The sequence below is a fragment of the Trifolium pratense genome, linkage group LG2 (genome assembly GCF_020283565.1).
Source record: "Trifolium pratense cultivar HEN17-A07 linkage group LG2, ARS_RC_1.1, whole genome shotgun sequence".
NCBI classification, from domain to species: domain Eukaryota; kingdom Viridiplantae; phylum Streptophyta; class Magnoliopsida; order Fabales; family Fabaceae; genus Trifolium; species Trifolium pratense.
The window spans coordinates 72,950,963-72,971,877 of NC_060060.1; the positions used below are offsets into that span (position 1 = coordinate 72,950,963).

Here is a 20,915-nt window from a genome sequence, read left to right on the forward strand (position 1 = left end):
AATTAAAAAATCATAAAGGAAGTTAAGGGCAAAATGGACCAAAAAAAATCCAGCCCAAACTCCCTTATCCCCTTTATATATTGTTATAGATGTTATAGATATAGTATAGAATAGATATAGATGAAAAAACCATAAAAAAAAAAAGAGGAAGTTAAGGGCAATTATGGAATAATTAAAAAATCATAAAGGAAGTTAAGGGCAAAATGGACCAAAAAAAATCCAGCCCAAACTCCCTTATCCCCTTTATATATTGTTATAGATTATTAGTTTTTTGGTTACTATTATTATTATTAGTTTATTTTTCATCTTCATTTTTTTTTTGGTTACTCTATTATTAGTTATTATATATATATATATAAGAATTTTTTTATATATATATATAATAACAACTTTTAGTAAAAAAAAAAAAACTTTCTTTTAAGTAAGTTCATAAAAATATAACAACTTTTAAGTTTTTTTTTCATTTTTTTAATTAAAAACCCACATTAATTAATGAGTTGGCAATTAAAAATAAATAAAAAATAAATTAATTTCCATGTGTCATGCCACGTCAAGATTCTTCCATGTCATATGCCCACTTGTTGAGCCAGGGGGGTAACGCAAAAAATCTTGACATTGCAGGGGGGTAATCTCAAAAAAATATTTTGCAGGGGGGGTAACGCAAAACTCGCCTATTTTGCAGGGGGGTATAACACTATTTACCCTTTATTTTATCAACATCATTGTTTTCAATCAAGAAGGCAGTAACAAAATCTGGTCCAAAACTACTTTCTATTCTCTTCCTTTTACTTCTTCTAAGTTCTTAAACTTGTTCATTTGCAACAGAAGAATAAATAGGCAAACGTAAGGGCACTGAAGTAGTATTAGAAGAAGAACTTAATTCATTAACACGTTTAGTTAAAGGAAATTCTTGTTCAAAAAATTCTGCATTTCTAGATTCACAAATAGAATTATCATTCAAACGCAAGAACCTATATGCAGCACTATTTTGAGCGTATCCAATAAACACACAATCAAAAGTTTTGGTACCTACATTAGTCCTCTTGAAATCTGGTAGAGCTACCTTAGCTAGACATCCCCATACTTTTAAAATATTTAAATTTGGCGCAAATCCTTTCCATAATTCATAGGGAGTTTTATCTAGTCGTTTATGGGGAACTCTATTTAGTATATAACAAGCCGACAAAATAGCTTCCCCCCACATTTGGGTAGACATGCCAGAACTTAATAACATAGCGTTCATCATTTCTTTAAGTGTTCTATTTTTTCTTTCCGCTATGCCATTTTGTTGAGGAGTATAAGGGGCACTAGTTTCATGGATAATCCCATTCTTTTCACAAAAATTCTTAAGAAAAATAGTTCCATATTCACCACCCCTATCAGACCTAAGTCTTTTAATTTTACGGTCTAATTGGTTTTCAACTTCTGCCTTATATTTTAAAAACATTTCTTCAGCCTCATCTTTTGTCCTTAGAAGATAAACTTTGGCATATCTAGAAAAATCATCTATGAAAGTAATAAAACATGTTTTACCTCCTCTACTAACCGTGTTTTTGAAGTCAGCCAAATCCGTGTGAATTAATTCAAGCAGTTCCGTAGTTCTATTTGTGACAGGTTTAAAAGGCTTCTTTGCATACTTAGCTTCCACGCATATATATAGGACACTTAGAAAAGTTATGTATATCTAGTACATTAATTAGATTCATATTTCTAAGTTTCTTAATAGAATTCACATTCACATGTCCTAGTCTACCATGCCACAAATTAACATACTCAGCAATATAAACAGAACCAACAGAAGATATAGCATTAGATGTGTTAGGAATGGTGTTCAATACAAATAAACCATCAGCTAGATATCCCTTCCCCACAAAGTTTCCATTTTTAGTTATAACTACTTTATCAGCTTCAAAAACCAATTTTAATCCAGCTCTATTTAGACAACTACCAGAAATTAGGTTCCTACGCAGAGAGGGAACATACAAAACATCACTTAAAGATAATGTTTTTCCAGAAGTAAGTTTAAGGAGAATCTTTCCTTTACCAAGCACTCCAGCTGTAGCTGAATTTCCCATGAAAACACATTCTCCATCAACAGCATCCTCAATCTGGTGAAAAAGCTCTTTGTTGGCGCATAAGTGTTTAGAAGCACCGGTATCTAGAATCCAGTCTACCTTGTTGTCGACCAAGTTTGCCTCCACTACCACAGCAGTATCACTTCTTCATTTTCTGCTAGATGTGCTTGAGGGGCAGATGGAGCTGCAGACTTCGAGTTATTATATTGTTGCCCCTTCCTCAATTGGCACTGATAAGCTTTATGACCTGTTCTGCCACAAACATAGCAATCAACCTTTCTTTTCTGAATCTTGTTGTCAGCTTTGTTGATATTAGTGTGTGTTTTCCGTTGTCCATTTTTCTGGAACCTTTTTTCTTTTCCTTTTGACCTGTTTTGATCAGCAAACTCAACAACATTAGCATTAACTGAATTTACAGAATGTAAAACATGCTTATCTTTAAGTTGGTTGGCCTCCTTTGTCTTCATATGATTTATTAATTCTTGAAGTGACAAGTCTCTCTTCTTGTGTTTCAGTTGGTTGCGGTAGTCACTCCAAGAAGGTGGAAATTTTTCTAAGAGCACATTAGCTTGCAGTATCTCACACATCTTCATTCCTTCATTTAGTATGTCACCAACTAGATTCTCATACTCATGAATTTGCTCCATGATTGGTTTGTCATCTGACATTTGAAAACGCATCTAATTTCCTACAACATATTTCTTTCTTCCAGCATCGTCATCGCCGTAACGTTTCAGCAGAGTGTCCCATATTGCCTTCGCGGACTTTTGATTAATGAAAAGATCAAACAGATTATCTGCCATATGAGTAAGCAGATGACCTCTCGCAGTTTTGTTGTCCTTTTCATATTTCTTCTTAGTTTCTTCGTTAGCTTTCTTGGTTCCTACAGGAAGCGGTGTGACGACGGGGGTAGCAGGAGTAGATGATTCAACAGCGTTGACAGCAGCGTTGTCATCAGCAGGAGCATCTTCAAATAGCACATAATCAACCTCTAAGGCTTCAAACAAAATCAACAGTTTTTGAGACCATCTCCTATAATTTGAGCCGTCTAGAGGTTCCATTTTCGACATATCCGGAATGATTCTTTATAGACTTCCAGCCATTTCTGTTTAATACTTAAATCTTGCTTTCAAATTGTTGGAAAATTTTAGAAGTTCAGTAGTACAAAACAGAAAAGGATGACTCTGATTTAAGATTTGTTGTGCCGTGAAAAAATCACTGCCTTGAAAGCAAAATTCGGCTAGACCTTGATGCAATCTATATTGCCGACTGCCCCCCAAGGTTAACACAACGAGCCTATGAACACGTGCACTCGTGGGCTTAGGCTATGGAAATCACAGAACAATTGCCCAGAATTTTAGTAGTAGAAAACAAGGAAAAATGAGTGAAAATCAAGAGATGTTTTTCTATATTTTCACAGGACTATGACAGTCCTTTTAACAGCCAAACAAGCAGAAAACGTTTTTCCTGCTTTCCTTGTCAACAGCTCTTTGTTATTATTAGCTGATCATAAAAATTTGACAGTTAGAAAAATAGCTAATAAAGTGGAGGTTTTGCAATCTGGTTTATAGCTAATCAAGAGCATTAAAAGGAATAATTTGTTAAAAGGAATAACAATCAAAACTGATTGAAATCAATTAAGGAAATTTGAGGAATAAAGTAAAAGAATATTTTCTACCAATGTGGGACATCACAATGCAATTCAGTTTGCCATTGTCCAACAATTCCTATTAGTGAGCAGCCTCCACTCCACTTTCTATCTTCTTCTCTCACTAATTTCTTTCTTTTTTTTTTCTTATTTTCTTGTTTCTTCTTTTTCTCTCTTACTTAGATCTGTTTCATTGCTTTCTTATGTATGACCATCAATAAATAAAAAACTATTGTGTGACTACAACAAATCTATTCCTTAATTTCTCAAATTCATTCGTGTATTTTCTTCTTCTTCTTTTTCTTATAACAAATAACAATGGCATTTTCATGTTTCTGTTTGGCACTTATGTTCCAGTGAAAAGAATAACTCTACCTAGTTTGAAAATAGAAAATAATTTTTTTTTTTAAATTCCAGTTTTTTTTATTAGAAGAGAACCGGCCCGTTTTTCCGGTTTCCCGGTTCGCCGGTTTATATCGGTTCAGACCGGTTCAAAGCGGGTTTATCCCGGTTTAATGGACTAGTGGTTCTGGTACTTGTTTCGGAGTGGTGTTGTGTCCAGTTCACGGTCGAACCGGCCGCCCCGGTTTTTATAACATTGGTTTTAATTGATTGCTCTTCCAATTATCGTTTGATCATGTGCACTTTTTGATATAATTTGTCATTTGATAAATGTGCTTATTGCTATTAAAATTAAAAAGAATATTAAGATATTCGTTTATTCATTTTGTAGTCAACTGATTTCTGGATATCTGGAACAATCTGCAATTCTTGATGATAATGGATACAAATGATAATGACTACAGATACATAGATAAAAATTTTTCAATGAGTCGTTCTTTATTATTTTTGTTTTTGAGCTTTGATCATAAGACATAAATTAAAGTGTGAACCTGTTTTTCTGCGGTGCGGTTTGTCAAAATAATGATCTTCTTTCATCATAGTGTGAACCTGTTTTTCTACCCTTTATTTTATTTAATCTAAGTTTTTCTACCCTTTATTTTATTTAATCATCTAAAGACCTAAAACAATCACTAAAATAATTAATAAATTCAAAGATCATGTGATTAGTCTCAATCTTTCCCTAAATATTATATTATGCATCATCATTAATTCTATATTTTATATTTCTAAATATGTCCCAAAAACAATGAAGATTTTTTTTGGGTACACAAACAACAAAGATTATTGTTTTAATATTATGATTATTCGTTTGTTCAAAAAGAAATTATAATTATTCATCAATCTCTGCAAACAATTTTGTTACAAATCTTATCCCTCTATATTTTAACACCACTCTCGTGTAACATTTCTATCATCGGATTTGTTAAAAAAAATCATATCTTAATTTGAAACTTAGTACATTCTTATTAATAAAAAGTTGAATCAACACATAAAACACAAAATTGATACAAAGATATAGCCATGAACTTTTCGTAATGATGATTATGAATTTAGGATTATACAGAAACCTATGTTTATTTTATTTTAATTATGTGTAGATGATAGATAGATAAAGAGATTGGGCAATCTACCCAAAAAAAAAAAGATTGGGCAAATCAAATATTGTATTTAGGGAAAGATTGTAAGACTAATCATATGATTTTTGAATTTATGATTTACTTTGATGATTGTTTTATGTCTTTAGATTAAATAAAATGAAAGGTAGAGATTTAGTGTCAAACTAAATTTTGACACGTGTCAACAAATCTGACTCTAAAAACATTATCAAATTTTGAGAGTGAAAATATTTAAGAGAGTAAAATTTGGTGAAACTTTATTACCAAAAAAAAAAAATTTGGTGAAATTTTTTACAACGATTATAAATAAATTTTGAGGCATATATTTATATAAATCTTAATTTATTTTTTTTGGTGAATAAATCTTAAAATTATTTAACCCTAAAGTAAATAAAATAAAATAAAAAAAGCAATTAGTACATACACAGTACAGTACAGCGCGAGTAGTGATGAGAATCATGTGAAGTGCCGCCACACAGACACACTACACACAAGAAACACACTCTCTCTCTCTCTCATAATCTCCTTCCTTTGCCTTTCCCACAATCAAAACCCTCCAGACTCATTCAACAAACGCACCCATTTCTGTTTTGCGTTTTACTGTTATACTGAGAGAGATTCTTCTTCTTCTTTCTATAATTTTTTTTTGTTTTTTGTGGTGGTTCCAACAATGGCTACAACAGCTTCAAGGTTCATCAAATGTGTCACAGTTGGAGATGGAGCTGTAGGCAAAACCTGCATGCTCATTTGCTACACTAGCAACAAATTCCCCACTGTATACATCTTTTCTTTCCTTTCATATATTATTTCTTCTTCCACACATCAATTTTTAACTCTGACTTTTTCTTATCATTATTATTATTTTATTCCTAAATTCACCAATATTTTGTGTTTATTTTCTTCCTTAATTTTCAATTTTGTTAGGATTATATCATAATCTGACTAATATAAACTTTTTGTGATGTGTTTGTGGGAAAGGAAATAGAGAATATATTGTAACATAACAATAGAGTATCTTTAGTGTAAAATCAACCTAATTTTTGCTTATGATGTGTTTTTCTCTGCTTTTGTTTTTACTCTGATTTTGTTTTTTGTTTTTCAGGACTATATTCCTACAGTGTTTGATAATTTTAGTGCAAATGTGGTTGTTGAAGGCATAACTGTCAATTTAGGCCTCTGGGATACAGCTGGTATATTTACTCACTCAAACTTATTCTAACATCAAGTGCCTTTTAATTTATGTTTAAAGAAAAAATAATTTTTTTACATCAAAATTTTGATGATAAACATGATCTTCTTTGGTTTTTATGTGTATTTTAGAAATGCGTGTGATAAACATATACGGTGTCTGTATTTTGATGTTCAAATAATATATTTGATGTTTAAAAATTCAATTTATGGCGTGATTGATTTGATTATTTCAAATTGAAAAGTTTGTTATGGTGTGTTTGTTTGTAATGTATTTCTCAGGGCAAGAGGATTACAATAGGCTTAGGCCTTTGAGCTACAGGGGGGCAGATGTCTTTGTCTTGGCTTTTTCTTTAGTTAGTCGTGCAAGTTACGAGAATGTGTTCAAGAAGGTATGCTTTTATAGTTTTATTACGCTTGTGTCTCTGAATTAGCATTTTCAACTTGTCTTGCAGATTTCTTGTTTATTCTCTAATTTTGTATACATTCTTCAGTGGATACCTGAACTCCAGCATTTTGCTTCTGGCGTCCCTATTGTGCTGGTTGGAACCAAATTAGGTAAGTCATCAATCATTTGTATCAGCCTCAGGCTGATTTGCCTTCTGACTATGGTTGTTTTTCTGCCAATTTCTTCATAAAGCATGGCCTAGGTATGACGTAAGGAGACTGGAAATCCGGCACTCGATTATTCTCTTTCGATACCAAAGCCATAGTAATTGACCTATATTCTTAGATTAGAATCTTAAACTGGTAAAATTTTACAAACTATACATACTGTGTAAAATTTTACAAACTCATTTAAAAGAATTTTTTCTAAAGGTGCCATTCATGTTAAATGGTCATATAATCTCAGGGAAAGAAAAACTCCAAACGTTTCCACACGTATGTTATGGTGAAGCCTCATTTTAGTTTACATTTACTGTATCACATGTTAGTAATTTGTTAAGGAAATCATATCAACCGAAAAAGATTCTATTGTAACTGTTGAGAGTTCCACATTAGTTGAGACTTGAGATCATGGTTGTTAAGTGTGCGTGCAAGATGTGAGACTGGACGATCTCACATGTTATACCCGGTCCACCGTGCCGCAGCGTTGGGATCACTGAGGAAAAGCGTGGTCGCAGCGATCTTCCACGCTTCCTTTCGATCTGCTCTGTCAAATATCGACCCGTTTCTGCACCGACCCGACCAGTTTGACCCGTTTTCCCCAGACATAATTGCACCGTTTGAACTCAGAAATGAATCGGGGACCCAATTTTCATTGCAAAGAGGGAGTTTTTGGGACTCGGTGCTTCCCAACTTGGGAAATTAAAATTAAATGCACAATAATTTCAAAAGAAAATCATTATTTCCCAAATAAGTTGGTGGGTTTTAATTGGGAAATTACTTCCCAACTCTGTAACTTGATTCTCATCTTTGCAATTATTATTTTCTGTAAAAAAAATCTTAGTAATTATTATTCTTTTTTTTTTTGGTACATAGTAATTATTATTCAGTGGTGGGAATTAATAAAAAAATGCTATAATTTATGTTTAGGTCAACTCTCTCATCTTTATGATTAAATCAATAAAAATTACTTTTTATTTAGGATAATTATAATTATGTTAACTGCTAGGGTTCTTTGGTTGAGTGGAAAGAAAGTGGAAGGAAAGAAAATTACGGAAACCGATTGATGAACTTGGACTAGAGTTAGTCCAAATTCATCCATCGGTTTCCGTAATTTTCCGTCCTTCCATTTTCTTTCCTTCCAACCAAACAAAGCATTAAGGTTATTTTATTTCTATTTCTATAATTTTGTCTATTTGGTGGGATCTTACGATCTGGGTTACGATCCTACGATTTACGCTCTTTACCCAAACATCTTAGGTGGGATCCTGATTTTAACAACCCTGGTTGAGATATTTAGACCCAACCCAAATTTTAAGATTCGTTTGACCACATGCTATCGGGCCACTTTGGTCACGATCTACATGTCTGGTTTTGGACGTAAGGGGTGTGTTGAGAATCCTACATTGCCTGAAAATATGCTTATAAGTGGAAGGTATCCATCACCTTTTGTAGGGTTGAGTTAAGACCAATTCAAATTTTAAGAGTAACAATGTTTTATCCCATTGATTGCTTGTATGACCATTCCTCACACAAAGGAGGTGTAAGCTTATTCACCAAAATGGAAAAACAAAGATGGAAGTTAGATCATCCGGTGGAAGGCTCATAGTAAAATTAGAGAAAGATTTCACAAAGGACTCGATTTGAGTGAGGCTTCATACTGCAGAATGTTGACCATCAACTGTAAATGTAATATTGCCAGTCTGTTGAATGGAAAATAGATTACTTTAAGAGTTGAGAGAGACAAAGTATCGCAATCATTAGCTACATAATCATAAAGAACTTAGCAGTCTGTTTAAACAAATTTCGCTATCTCTCCTGTTCAATGTGTAAGGCACATGTACTATTAGCTGGACAGTTTCCCCATTTTTGACTACATTATATCACAAAATATGAATTAATGTAATGTAATATTGTGTTTATGATGAGCATGCAGATCTCCGCGAAGACAGACATTATTTGGCTGATCATCCTGGCATGGTGCCGGTGACTACCGAGCAAGTAAAAATCTTCCTTTATTAGCTGTCTATAGAGTTCAACATGCAGTGTTTTCTGAAACCATTGACTTTTGTTTGTATCCAGGGTGAGGAACTCCGTAAGCAGATTGGAGCTACATATTATATTGAGTGCAGCTCAAAAACTCAGCAGGTATGTTTATTCTGCCATTTTATTCTTGAAATTCTTTATTGTTTCAAGTTGTTTATGCCACTGATCGTCATCCAAAGAAACTCCCTGTTAGTAGTACTAAGAAGTATTATGCTCTGTGACGTGTTTGTTTGTGTCACTGTAATCTTCAATATTTCTTTGAATTTTATAATATTTGCACATTCAACAAAAAAAAAATCAATAAGCCCATGCCAAATGCTGTTTTAGTTCATTTTCCCACGATATTTGATGTTGCACAATCTATTGGTGTCTCAGTTTTGTTTGATGGACAGTTTTCACTTCATTGTTTCTTCACCAACTGATGTTTTATCAAAAGTTCTTGGAAATTAATTTAGTCATAATACAATTGCAGAATGTGAAGGGAGTTTTCGATGCTGCGATCAGGATGGTCATCAAACCTCCACAAAAGCAACACGAGAAGAGGAAAAAACCACGTCAAGGCTGTTTCTTGTCAGTACACTTTTTACTATATTATTATATCAACTGCTTTGTATTTGTTATTACATGTTGCAACTTTCCATGCACACGTCATTTTCTCCATGTTAGTTATTATATCTTTTTGTTGGAACATCCCCAAGTTTATATTTTATTAGTTGTTTGCCATTTGGTGAAACAACTATTGTTGGAATAGCCACTAATATGATATGATTAATAGTACCTAATTAGGTATGGAAATTGATATACTGATAAAAATAGTCATGAATACGGTAGCAACTCCCATTAGTTATACCACAACCTTGACAAAAATGGGATATTATATACTCATATAAGTGGCAGTTGTGGTGTGTGCTGTCTATCACTCATAATAAAAAATAATATCAACATTAAAATACCAACAAAGTTGTATACAAGATGACACTTTGCTTTCAGTGTTTAGTTACTATCAGGGGTCCATATTATAGCGCTTTTAGATGTAAATTATAAATACTAGTTGATAACTATTTCTGTGGGTCTAACCTTATCTCATTTAAAATGCAGAAATATCCTCTGTGGAAGGAATATGGTTCGTCATAAATGAAATGTGTCAGTATTCAATCAAATTTCCAAAAGTTCAATGTGGCCATATGGAAGCAGTTTGCAGAAATTTTAAACGTGACATAAAATCACCTTGCTGGAGTTTGCGGTATAGTATAGAACTATAGCTACTTACATTTGATCGTATTCAATTTAGTCTCTTGATAGGTTTGGTTTGAGGAATTATGATATATTTGCAGTTTATTATTATTAGTATTTAGTATGTACATACAGTTTACATGAGGGGGCATTATTTGAGATTTTAGGCCCCCTGTGTAAAGTTAGCAATTGTTTTATCCAGACAGACAGCCTAATATATCTTGCAAGCTTTTTCAATGGAGATATTCTTTGGCCATTTGGTCTCAGGAACGACATGTTTGATAAATATGTAATATTATTTTCATCGTCATTAACGAAGAGCATAATAGGTTTCTTATTTTGATCAGTCTGCAATATCATCAATTCAATACTGTCAATGAAGTTTAAAAGTTAAATTAGCTATATTGATCATCAACCAAATGAAACTTACACTTTGCTTTGATGCTCGATTTGTGGTAGCGTTGGTTGTTGAACTTGCCACCAACTTTTTAGAACAAAGTTAGTATTAGTCTCCTCCCGGGTGTAGGTACTGGGTAATGATCAACTTTGCATGAGCAGTAACTTGAGTAGTAAAAGTTATGGCCAGTATTGGCAAATGACTTAGTATTTGGGAGTTATAAAGTTTTGTTTTTGTTGTTACGTTCATTAGTATATACTGTAATTTATAGTATAATGATAGTTTAATTAGTATTTTGATCCCTTAAAGATATTTTAGGTTTCACATTAGTCCCTTAAATCTCGCAAGTCTATTGGATTTTACAGTGACCATCAACATCTAATTTATTTTACTTTCCTTCATCTTCTTCCTTCTCCACGATCTTCACAAACTTCATTAAAAAAAATCCAGATCTAACATCAATCCCAGAAAATGAAAAAAATTCAATTTTCATAATTTTTTTTTTGGTTTATAACCCTTTGGTTCCTAGGGAAAGGGCCCCTAGTAGTCCAGAGTTCGGCCGCGAGGATTTTCATAAACTTCTTTACACAACTAGTAATAGACCCGTGCAATCGCACAGATTGTAACGTTATGATGATTTTTTTTTTTAAGTTATAGTTTGGTAATCTAAATTGGTTGCAATTATAAATATTTTTTTTGATAAAGGGGAAAATAACAAGACAACAACACAAACTAACGAGGACGCTGCCTCAAGACACCCGTTGCATCCGCAACCAGCACATGCGCTATTTGCGGAGGCGGAGAAGTCCATAACTTAATATTAACATCTGACTGAGCACCATATTTAGCCAACCAATCAGCACATTCATTCCCTTCTCTAAGAGTATGAGAGAAAGATAAAGACCAATTACGCGTCCGGAGGATACGAATCTGACCAAGAACAATTGCGTGAGGGTGAAAATTATTGTCATCTTCAAGGATGAGATCAATAGCTGACTTAGAATCAGATTCCAAGTTAATCGTACGGTAGCCTAAGCCCTAAGCCAATTGAAGCCCTTTGAGAATAGCATAAAGCTCTGCCAAAAAGGTTAGAAGCATGACCACAAGAACCGGAGAAACCATGCATCCATTCGCCAATATCATTGCGGATAAGACCACCAAAACCAGCACGACCCGAATTTCCGAAAGAGCTACCATCCGCATTCAACTTCAAACACGGAGCCGTTGGTGGAATCCAAGTTACTTGCCGAGTGATGTGCGCCCTATTGGGTATGTTCAAAACCTGCAAAAGAAAATTGTGAGAGTTAGAAATACAATTTACTATCAACCAAATAGGCTTCCTATTAGATTGAAAAATTTCCTCATTATAAATATTTAAATTGAAAGAAACAATTACATAGAACATATTTATATATCAACTAGAATTTATCCCGTGCAAAATAGTTTTTTTTTTAAAAAATTATTAGTGATAATTTGTCCCGTATACGATAGTTAAAATTTATATATTAGTTAAAACTTATCCCGTATAAAATAGTGATTTTGAAATTTTTATAATTTAGAACTTGTCTCACGTATGATAATTATTTTAAAAATTTTATCAGTTAAAATTTGTTCTGTATATGATAGTTAGTTTGAAATTTATATAAGTTAGAACTTATCTCGTATAAAATAGTGATTTTGAAATTTATATAAGTTAGAACTTATATATCCCGTATAAAATAGTTATTTTGAAATTTTTATAATTTAGAACTTATCTCACATATCATAAGTAATTTAAAAATTTTATCGGTTAAAATTTGTTTCATATGATATTTTGAAATTTATATCAGTCGGAACTTATCCTGTATAAGATAGTTTTTTTTTTAAAAAAAAAAATTATTAGTAGAATATTTTGTCCATTGTTTAATTTATTTAGTACATTATTATATATTTAAGGAAAATGTAGTTAAAGATTTAGAAAGAAAGTAAGAATAAAACCAGAGAGAAAGTAGAGCAATGAAAGTGATTGAAATTTCAAATGTGTATATAGTGAAATTTAAGAGTAGGAAAATAATTTGAATTTGAATGAAAAGTTAGGTTGTGAGAAACAAAAAAGTTATGATGTGATAGGTGACATGATGCATGTGGCTTGGAGCATGTGGCTTGGTACAAAAAAGTTTATCATTTGATCCCAACCAGTTCGGTTAGAAGCGTATGGCTTGGTGCAAATATGACTTTTTCACTTACATTAAAGCCAAAACGGCTTAGTTGGCTCCAAAAATGGCTTGGTTACTTGCTACCTTAGTTCAGTTTGTTAAATTTTGGAAATCAATTGTCCTTACTTTTGATACACGACATCATTTTAAGTAAGGACAATTGAGAGTTTTCCAGAATAATCAAATATTGTAGAAATTTTAGATCTGGTTTTCTATCTTTAAATCATGATGGTTTATTATTAGATATCATACATTTTCAAGATTCAAATTTATAGATTTTAAGAAAATGATCGAATGATTATAATTAAAAATTTTAATAATGTCTATGTTGGACTATTTTCAATGTTGGTCCATCTTATACATTTGTTGTTAAAATTTAACAGAAGTGACCTTTTTGGCTAACGGAGACGTCTTTAAGGGACTAAAATGGAACTTTTTTTTTAAGGAACCAATGTGAAATAAAAAATATCTTTAAGAGATTAAAATACTAATTAAACATATAATGATCACAATTTACAAAAATAAAATAAAATAATACTTGTTAGTCTAAATTATATTATATTTGACATAATTTTTTTTATTGGTTCTATATTTATTTTTATCGACTAAACTTTATATTTTTTTTTTATAAAACTATAATTTTTTTATTGTTTTTCTTTTATTCATATTTTTATGTATAAATTCATGTATGATATTTTTTGTATTCATCGCATTCATTTTTTTACTATAACTTTTTTTGTTTGTAAAATTACAATGAAGGATATAAATTTGGAATGTGGTTAATACTACATAGGATAAATTAGTAAATTCGGTAGTAATCGATTTTAATATATTAAGATTAAAGAAGTAGATTAAAATTCAAATTCCAAACATTTCACCTTTTCACTTTAAAAATAGAATTTTTTAAACACTATAATATATAAAGAAAAGAAAAAAAAAACACATTTAACTGCTGATAATAAATAAATAAATTTTAATTATTAAATGAGAATCTCTAACTTGTATTGGGCTTGGGCATGGGCGAGGCCCAACATCCGTTAAAATGTAATAAAACCCTAGAAGGAAGGAAAGTACTACTGTATTGAATTGAATTGAAAAAAAGGACAAAACTTATATGCATATCTTTAGATGCAGTTTTTGTTGTTCCTATCACGTAGTTATTTATATTTTTTAATTAAAAAATAAATAAAAAAATTGTTTTTAAATATATAACACGATAAGAACTGTGAATACAGAACTTTACATAAATTTGCTCCTTGAAAAAAAATCAAAAAAGAATGTGGGGTGTTTCTCTTTTCAATTATAGAAGAAACAAAAAAACATTCTTTTTCTATAATCTCTTCTCTCGAAGTCACCATGACCAATTTCAGATTCATTCATTCATGATTCTTGAAGAGAAACCATCACGCGTTATGTAACAAAAGATTCTGACGAATGAGTTCTCCGACAGCGCGGTTTAGGTCGAATAAGTTAAGGAACGGTTAATTATAGCGATGATTGTTTCGGTGTTTCTTCGTAAACGATCTTGAAGAGGGATGAATGGAGAAGCGGACCGGTGTCTTATTCCTTTTCTAAGGTATTGATTTATAAATTATTCTGCCATTTTTGCATTCTTGATAATCCAAGAAGCTTCTGCAATTTTCGTATTCTTGGAAACCCTAAAGGAAAGTTGTATGATATTTGTTATGGCATGACTGAAATTCTTGATATTAATTGCCCTAAAAAATATTTGTATTGATTTTTTTTTTTTGTAAATATAACCTCACTGTTGGGATTCTTTGGTGATTTTATTCTAAATAACATGTACCCTTTAATCATGATGGAAAATGATGCCTTAAATGCAAAATGTATGTGAATATTTATTCTTATTTGCGACCGGACAGGATATTATTTGTTCCATCGATGTGTAGCTTATGTTGGTTTGGTAATCTCAATGACCCTAAATGAAGTATTATCAATACTTTACTCATACTCATAATGTAAACATGTTGGATGTGATATTGATGCCTCGTGTCCCTAATGATGCCTTGGGTTTGCTTGCGATATTGATGCTTCGATGACCCTAATGATTCCTTGAATTTACTTGCGATATTGATGCCTCGATGACCCTCATGATGCCGGGTATTTACTTGCGATGTTGATGCCTCGATGACCCTAATGATGCCATGAGTTTGCTTGAAATATTGATGTCTCGATGACCCTAATGATGCCTTAAGTTTACTTGAAATATTGTTGTCTCGATGACCCTAATTGATGCCTTAAGTTTACTTGAAATATTGATCTCTCGATGACCCTTCTGATGTCTTGAATTTACTTGCGAAGTTGCAATATTGATGCCTCGACGACCCTAATAAATGAAGTATTATGAATACTTTCTTGATGGGATGAATCCACTGAAGGATTATATTTTAGACACTTGTGAGTATTCTTTCTCATATCTTTTTTATATATATCCATTTCAGAAATTCTAACTAGCAATACACTATTTGATGCACTCTTTTTAACTTTCTGATGTTGCATTGTTTTTAACTTTGCAAATGTGGGGGAATGTTCAATTATAAGAGGAGAATGCCAGGAGGCACGTGCGGGTCACAGTGCAGCAGTTGTTATCCAACGGCTCTTCATCTTTGATGGCTGTGGAAAAATTCTTCTAATAATAACAATGAGGTATAGTACAACGATCTTTATATACTGAATACATGTAATTTTTATTTTCCCTCATCATACTACGATAAGGTCGGTTTTATATTAAGTTAGTTCAGTACACAATAAATGCCCTTTAACATTTAAATGAGAGCTAATGTAGGTGACGTAAGGTATGATAAATTGACCAGGATTTCTTATTCTATTGATTATTTTGCAAACAAATTTAAAGTAGTCATATTGTCTGGTTTGCTTTTTGAGGCTCATTATAATTTCAATTGTATATGAAATTATAATTGGTTTAATTTTTTGGAGCTCTTGTTTGGATACATAGGGAGAACTGTGTAGTTGCATTATTTAGATATTTATGCCTCTATGACCCTAATGCTGCCTTGAATTTATTTGAAATATAGATGCCTTGAATTTACTTGCAGCATTGATGCTACGATGACCCTAATGATTCCTTGAGTTTATTTGCTATATTGTAGCTTCGATGACCCTAAAGATGCCTTGAATTTACTTGTGATATTGATGCCTCGACGACCCTGATAAAATGAAGAAATATAAATACTTCACTCAAATGTAAAAGTTGCCTTATTGCGATATCGAAATGAATTTTCATTCATAATGCCTCGACGGCCTTAACTAAATTATTGAGGCATAAATATTAATGTTGATATTGATGCCTTTTTTATGTGATACTGATGCCTCAATGATCCTAATGATGACTTAAATTTGCTTGCAATATTAATGCCTCGATGACCCTACTGATGCCTTGAATATTCTTCAAATATTGATGCCTAAATGACCCTAACGATGCTGTGAGTTTACTTGCGATATGATGCCTCGATATTGATGTCTCGATGACCCTAATAAAAGAAGTATAATGAATACTTTACTTAAATGTAAAAGTTGCCTTGTTGTGGTATTGATATGAATTTTTATTTTATAAGTGTTGCCTTGTTGGGGCCCAAATAAGTATTTAAATATAATGATTTTTCCAAAATCAAAATTATAGTCTAATACATCGACTACTTTACAGGGTTTAATTTTGTTACTGGCAGCAGCTGATGCACTTTCTCGTTTGGATGGCCTTGGTAACCTTAGCAAGCAGGTGCGTACAAAATAATCAATCGAGTTTTCAGGTTTCAGCTTTTGGACTGTTCATAACTGAAGGTTCTTGGAGTCAATTAGTAATAGGAAGCGGCTTGATAAGGCTCTAATGTTCTGGCTCTGCAGGCCAAATCCTACTTTAGGAGAGGGAGAAAGTAACTTGTACACAACAAATTAAAGGAAAAGTTAGTCTGAAGAGAGAGAAAAATATCTCAGATATGTTTATATAGGAAAATTTTGAGGAAAAAGGGGTTATGGGAATTCCATATCAGCTGTTTAGCTTATAGGTTGGCGCCAAAGGTGTTCACTAAGGCTGGGAGAATTTGCTTACATTTTCCAAATTGTTCTTCTCGTTTTCACTTTGGCCAAAGGTGTTTGACGGGAACTGTTCCTTCCAATAGCTTAATTTTGTTAATAGTCACAAAGCTTTGACTTATTATAAGTTTCCATGCGTGTCTTTCTGGTTTCCTTTTTAGAAGAGCACAAATGTATTGTGTTTATCATAATTATAATATGTACTCATCATGTTACAGTTTCTTTTGTGTGGTGCTTCATGCTTTCAAACCTACAAGTAGTTGTTCCCTTGGATTAATTGGTGCAAGTTGCCCTTACTCAATGTATTTGTTTATACAATAATTATCAGGGTTGTGTTTTAAAACCTGTGTAGGATGCATTTGGATAAGCTTTGAAAATAAAGACTAGAAATCACTTATGATATATGCTTATAACTTTTATTTCAAAGCTACTCTTCCTAGATAGGATGGATTATATTTCTTTCTGCCTTCATTTCAGTGCACCTCCTATTGAAAGGACATGACAAGCTGAGGAGGAATATTGAGGTGCATATTCAACTTATTCTTGACTCATTCCATTCCCACCCCCCTTATTTTATGTTTTTGATCAATATTTTCGTTGTCTCTTTTCTTACACTCTACTACTACTACTAATGACCGTTCTAACAGCAGAAAATATAAATGACCTCTTAGAATTTAATTGTTTTTATGTTCCGTGCCCGTTTGTGTGGTCCGTATTTTCTATTCTTCTAACTTACGTTAAAGTTATTTTAAATTTTTTATACATCTTTTTTTTTTTATGAATAGTTGGGTTTTATAAAACAACAAATTAAATCACATAGAAACGTTGAATTATATGTAAAAATCATTAAGTGAAAATGCAGACATCTTTTTAGATGGACTATCTTGCACTATTAACTAAGATATAATAGAAAATGCAGACAGAATATTATGTGTCCGTCCATCCACACTTTTTATTTTGCTAACTTGAGAGTAGTATTGTCTTATGAAAATAAAAATTAGGTTATAGATTCATTCCTTAGAACTTTATATATAAAAAAAAGGATATTCTATACACTACTAAGAACAATTCGTTCAAAGAAAAAGAAAGAAAGAAAGGTATATAGGAGTATAAATTATAAGAATTTTTATTTGGTGTCCGTCCTTCCTTGCCCATATTAGAAATTGTCGACTCACTCGTCAATATAAAGCTTTTCATTCAAGCTATATCAACACCCAAATATTTTCTTATATTCCACAATTCCTGAAAAATAAAACGCAACAAAAGCATCAATATTTCTCCCCTATTCTTGATTAAAATTTGGAATCACATTACCAATATATAAAGTTTTATAACTGAAAATTCAATTGTGTCCAATTTTTTTTAGAAATTTCAGTATATGTATACCCCAATAATGAAAACCGAAAAACTAATAAGAAAAAGAATAAACTAAGCGGATGAAAAATAAATCTTCACTTTATCTTTAGGCCTTGCGTGAATCCTCCTTTAATAGTTTCGTGCTTTTGTGAATGCCAAACAAAAACTTACTATCTTGATAAGTTATGAACCAATCTTACATTTGAAGAAAAAGCAAAACAAAGAATTATGATTAAATAATTCATAAAAAAAATAGAATTAAGTAGCAAAATAACGATTGAAGAAATGAGCATAACATAAAAGGAAGCAAATAGAAAAGGAAGTCTGTACCACCGTGACTGCAGAACGTTGCTGGTGTTAATGCAGATGTTGCCGCTGCCCGAGGCCACTCCACTATGTCGCTGCTTTTTAACGGTGGTCAAGGATACCACCATCTAACAGTGTCCTTTTCCTTTTCTCATGTCTCTCTCGTCTAAGTCTTTATCTTATTTATTGCCTCATGAACACGATGCCTCTTACATGTATTTTTGAAGTTACAGCAGCATAAAAGTAACACAAATTCATCAATAATCAAACACCCAAAATTAAAAGTCGCACAATAAATAAAAAAACAAAAATAGCAATTTGATATTAAATCAAAACTATAAACAACTACATACCACAATTAGTTTCATTTCATATGATAAAATACACATAATTTTCTACTTGTAAATTGTGTGGTAAAAAACAAAATAAACCATAATAGATAGAAATACCCAAAATATCAATATTAACATTGTGTATTATTTTGTAAAAAAAAAAAACATTGTGTATTATTAATTACGTTATAAATGAAAACCAACTCCGTATGGCCTTAAATACCATTGTCGCAGCAGTTTATGATCTTCCCTTTCATATGATTTCTATACTTCGTGGAAGTTAGTTTTGTAGTTTTGGTGAAGGGAACAATTACCTCTTCCTTTTAAGTGGTTATTCCGTACACAAATTACTAAATTATATGCGGTTAGTTTTTAAACTTGGAAGGAAGTGAATGATAATTTTGGAATAAAAATAGACTACACTAAAACAATATTTTCCCTTTATATATTGTTATAGAAGAAAAAAAACCATTGAGAAAAATAGAAAATGAATAAAAATAAAATATGTACAGACAATGAGAAGAATAGAGTTATGAATTAATGAAAGTGACACACATTATTCGATGTTGAAATGTTAGATTCAAGTGATATAAAATGATTGACAAATATTTAAGTTTAAAAAAAATTGAGAAAAGAAAAGAGGAATGAATATGAAGATGAAGAAGAAATGAAGAGTAGTTGGTTTTGGAAGTTAGTATAGAAGAGTGTGAATAAAAAAAAATTGATAAGGATATTTTGAGATTTTCAAAAAAAGGCTACACCAAAAGAGATGTTTTCCCATTATTATTGGTATAGATATCTATCATCCTTGTTCAAAAAAACTTAAATCTATCATCTGATATATTACACTAATTTTGTTTCTTAAGAAAAAGGTGTATATACTTCAGGTTTATGTCCATATTTTGGTATTTCCTTGTGTACTTCTATTTGCGTACTGTCACAACTTTAAAGTTTTAGCTTCATTTGGTTTTAAGTATTTGTTATCGGGTTTCAATTCATTTTGCCTCACCTTCTGGGGAAAATATAGCATTCGCCATACATTTCTCTTGCAATAAGAATATCAATATCCGATTAAAAGCCAGGTTAGTTGTGGAAAGAGAACATTGTTTAATGGATGCATTTAAAAATCAAATGGTCAATTAGACTACAGAAGAGTTGGTAAAATCTTGAACAATGAAAACCACCTGTGGAGCAGGTGTCTTTTTATGTTGAAGTTCTCTATGAAACTAGATTTTGCCTAAAGTTTGGTAGACATCATTTAAACATGTCCTCTATGTAATAATTTTCTTGATAATGGATGCTGTATGTATGGAGTGTAGTACGAAATACAAGTTATTTTCATATGTCTTGTTAGTCATGCAATGTCTTGTGATATTCTATGAATACTCTCTCTTTTTATCTCTTTGCTGGGTATTAATCTTGTTTTCATCAAATTAAATGTATTCGAAAATTGTTAATTTCTTTCAGAGGTCTTTGGTAGAGATGAAGCGCGCGAGGTTTCTTTGTTGCATCTTGGACTGGGGATGTCAAGTATCATGGGCCAAGGCCTAGCAGGCGACCAAAACAGGTTTGTCCAACATGTATTAATGTTGTCATATTTTCCTTATTCAGCTAAGATAAATGTAATTATTCACGAGTTAAAAATCTTTCCCTTCATTTTCTTTACAGGCTTTTGTGGCCAACCACACTTCCATGATTGATTTCATTATCTTAGAACAGATGACTGCTTTTGCTGTTATTATGCAGCAACATCCTGGATGGGTTGGTAAGCATATAGAGTACGATTTGAATACACAGAACATGTGTCTTCATCATGGATGAGAAGCTTTATGATCAAAGCATTTGTTGGTGTTGTTGAAGTTAAAAGGTTTTAGAGGGATAAGTATTTCAATCATATGCTGTTAGGTGGTCTAAATGGATGTCAGGAATAATAAGGTGGTAT

At 32.0% G+C, this 20,915-nt stretch overlaps 1 protein-coding gene, 1 long non-coding RNA gene and 1 pseudogene across 3 annotated transcripts; all 3 read left to right on the plus strand.

The window, feature by feature from the left end:
- Nucleotides 1-5,678: 5,678 nt before the first annotated feature.
- On the plus strand, nt 5,679-10,653 carry LOC123906950 (rac-like GTP-binding protein ARAC8). The gene is made up of 8 exons (XM_045956984.1): nt 5,679-6,018; nt 6,346-6,433; nt 6,714-6,823; nt 6,926-6,989; nt 8,974-9,038; nt 9,120-9,185; nt 9,556-9,653; nt 10,182-10,653. Exons 1-8 carry the CDS (start codon nt 5,914-5,916, stop codon nt 10,219-10,221), a joined length of 636 nt encoding a protein of 211 aa, XP_045812940.1. The 5' UTR covers nt 5,679-5,913; the 3' UTR covers nt 10,222-10,653.
- Nucleotides 10,654-14,174: 3,521 nt separating this feature from the next.
- LOC123906955 lies at nt 14,175-17,312 on the plus strand. Of its 2 annotated transcripts, XR_006809064.1 has the most exons (4): nt 14,175-14,484; nt 15,231-15,326; nt 15,471-15,575; nt 16,594-17,312. It is a non-coding gene; the product is annotated as an uncharacterized LOC123906955 (long non-coding RNA). The 2 variants fall into 2 exon arrangements; XR_006809065.1 differs by lacking the exons at nt 14,175-14,484; nt 15,231-15,326 and having other exon boundaries at nt 15,351-15,575; nt 16,594-16,665; nt 16,791-17,312.
- Nucleotides 17,313-17,375: 63 nt separating this feature from the next.
- LOC123905408 overlaps nt 17,376-20,915 on the plus strand; it is a 60,235-nt pseudogene continuing 56,695 nt past the window's right edge.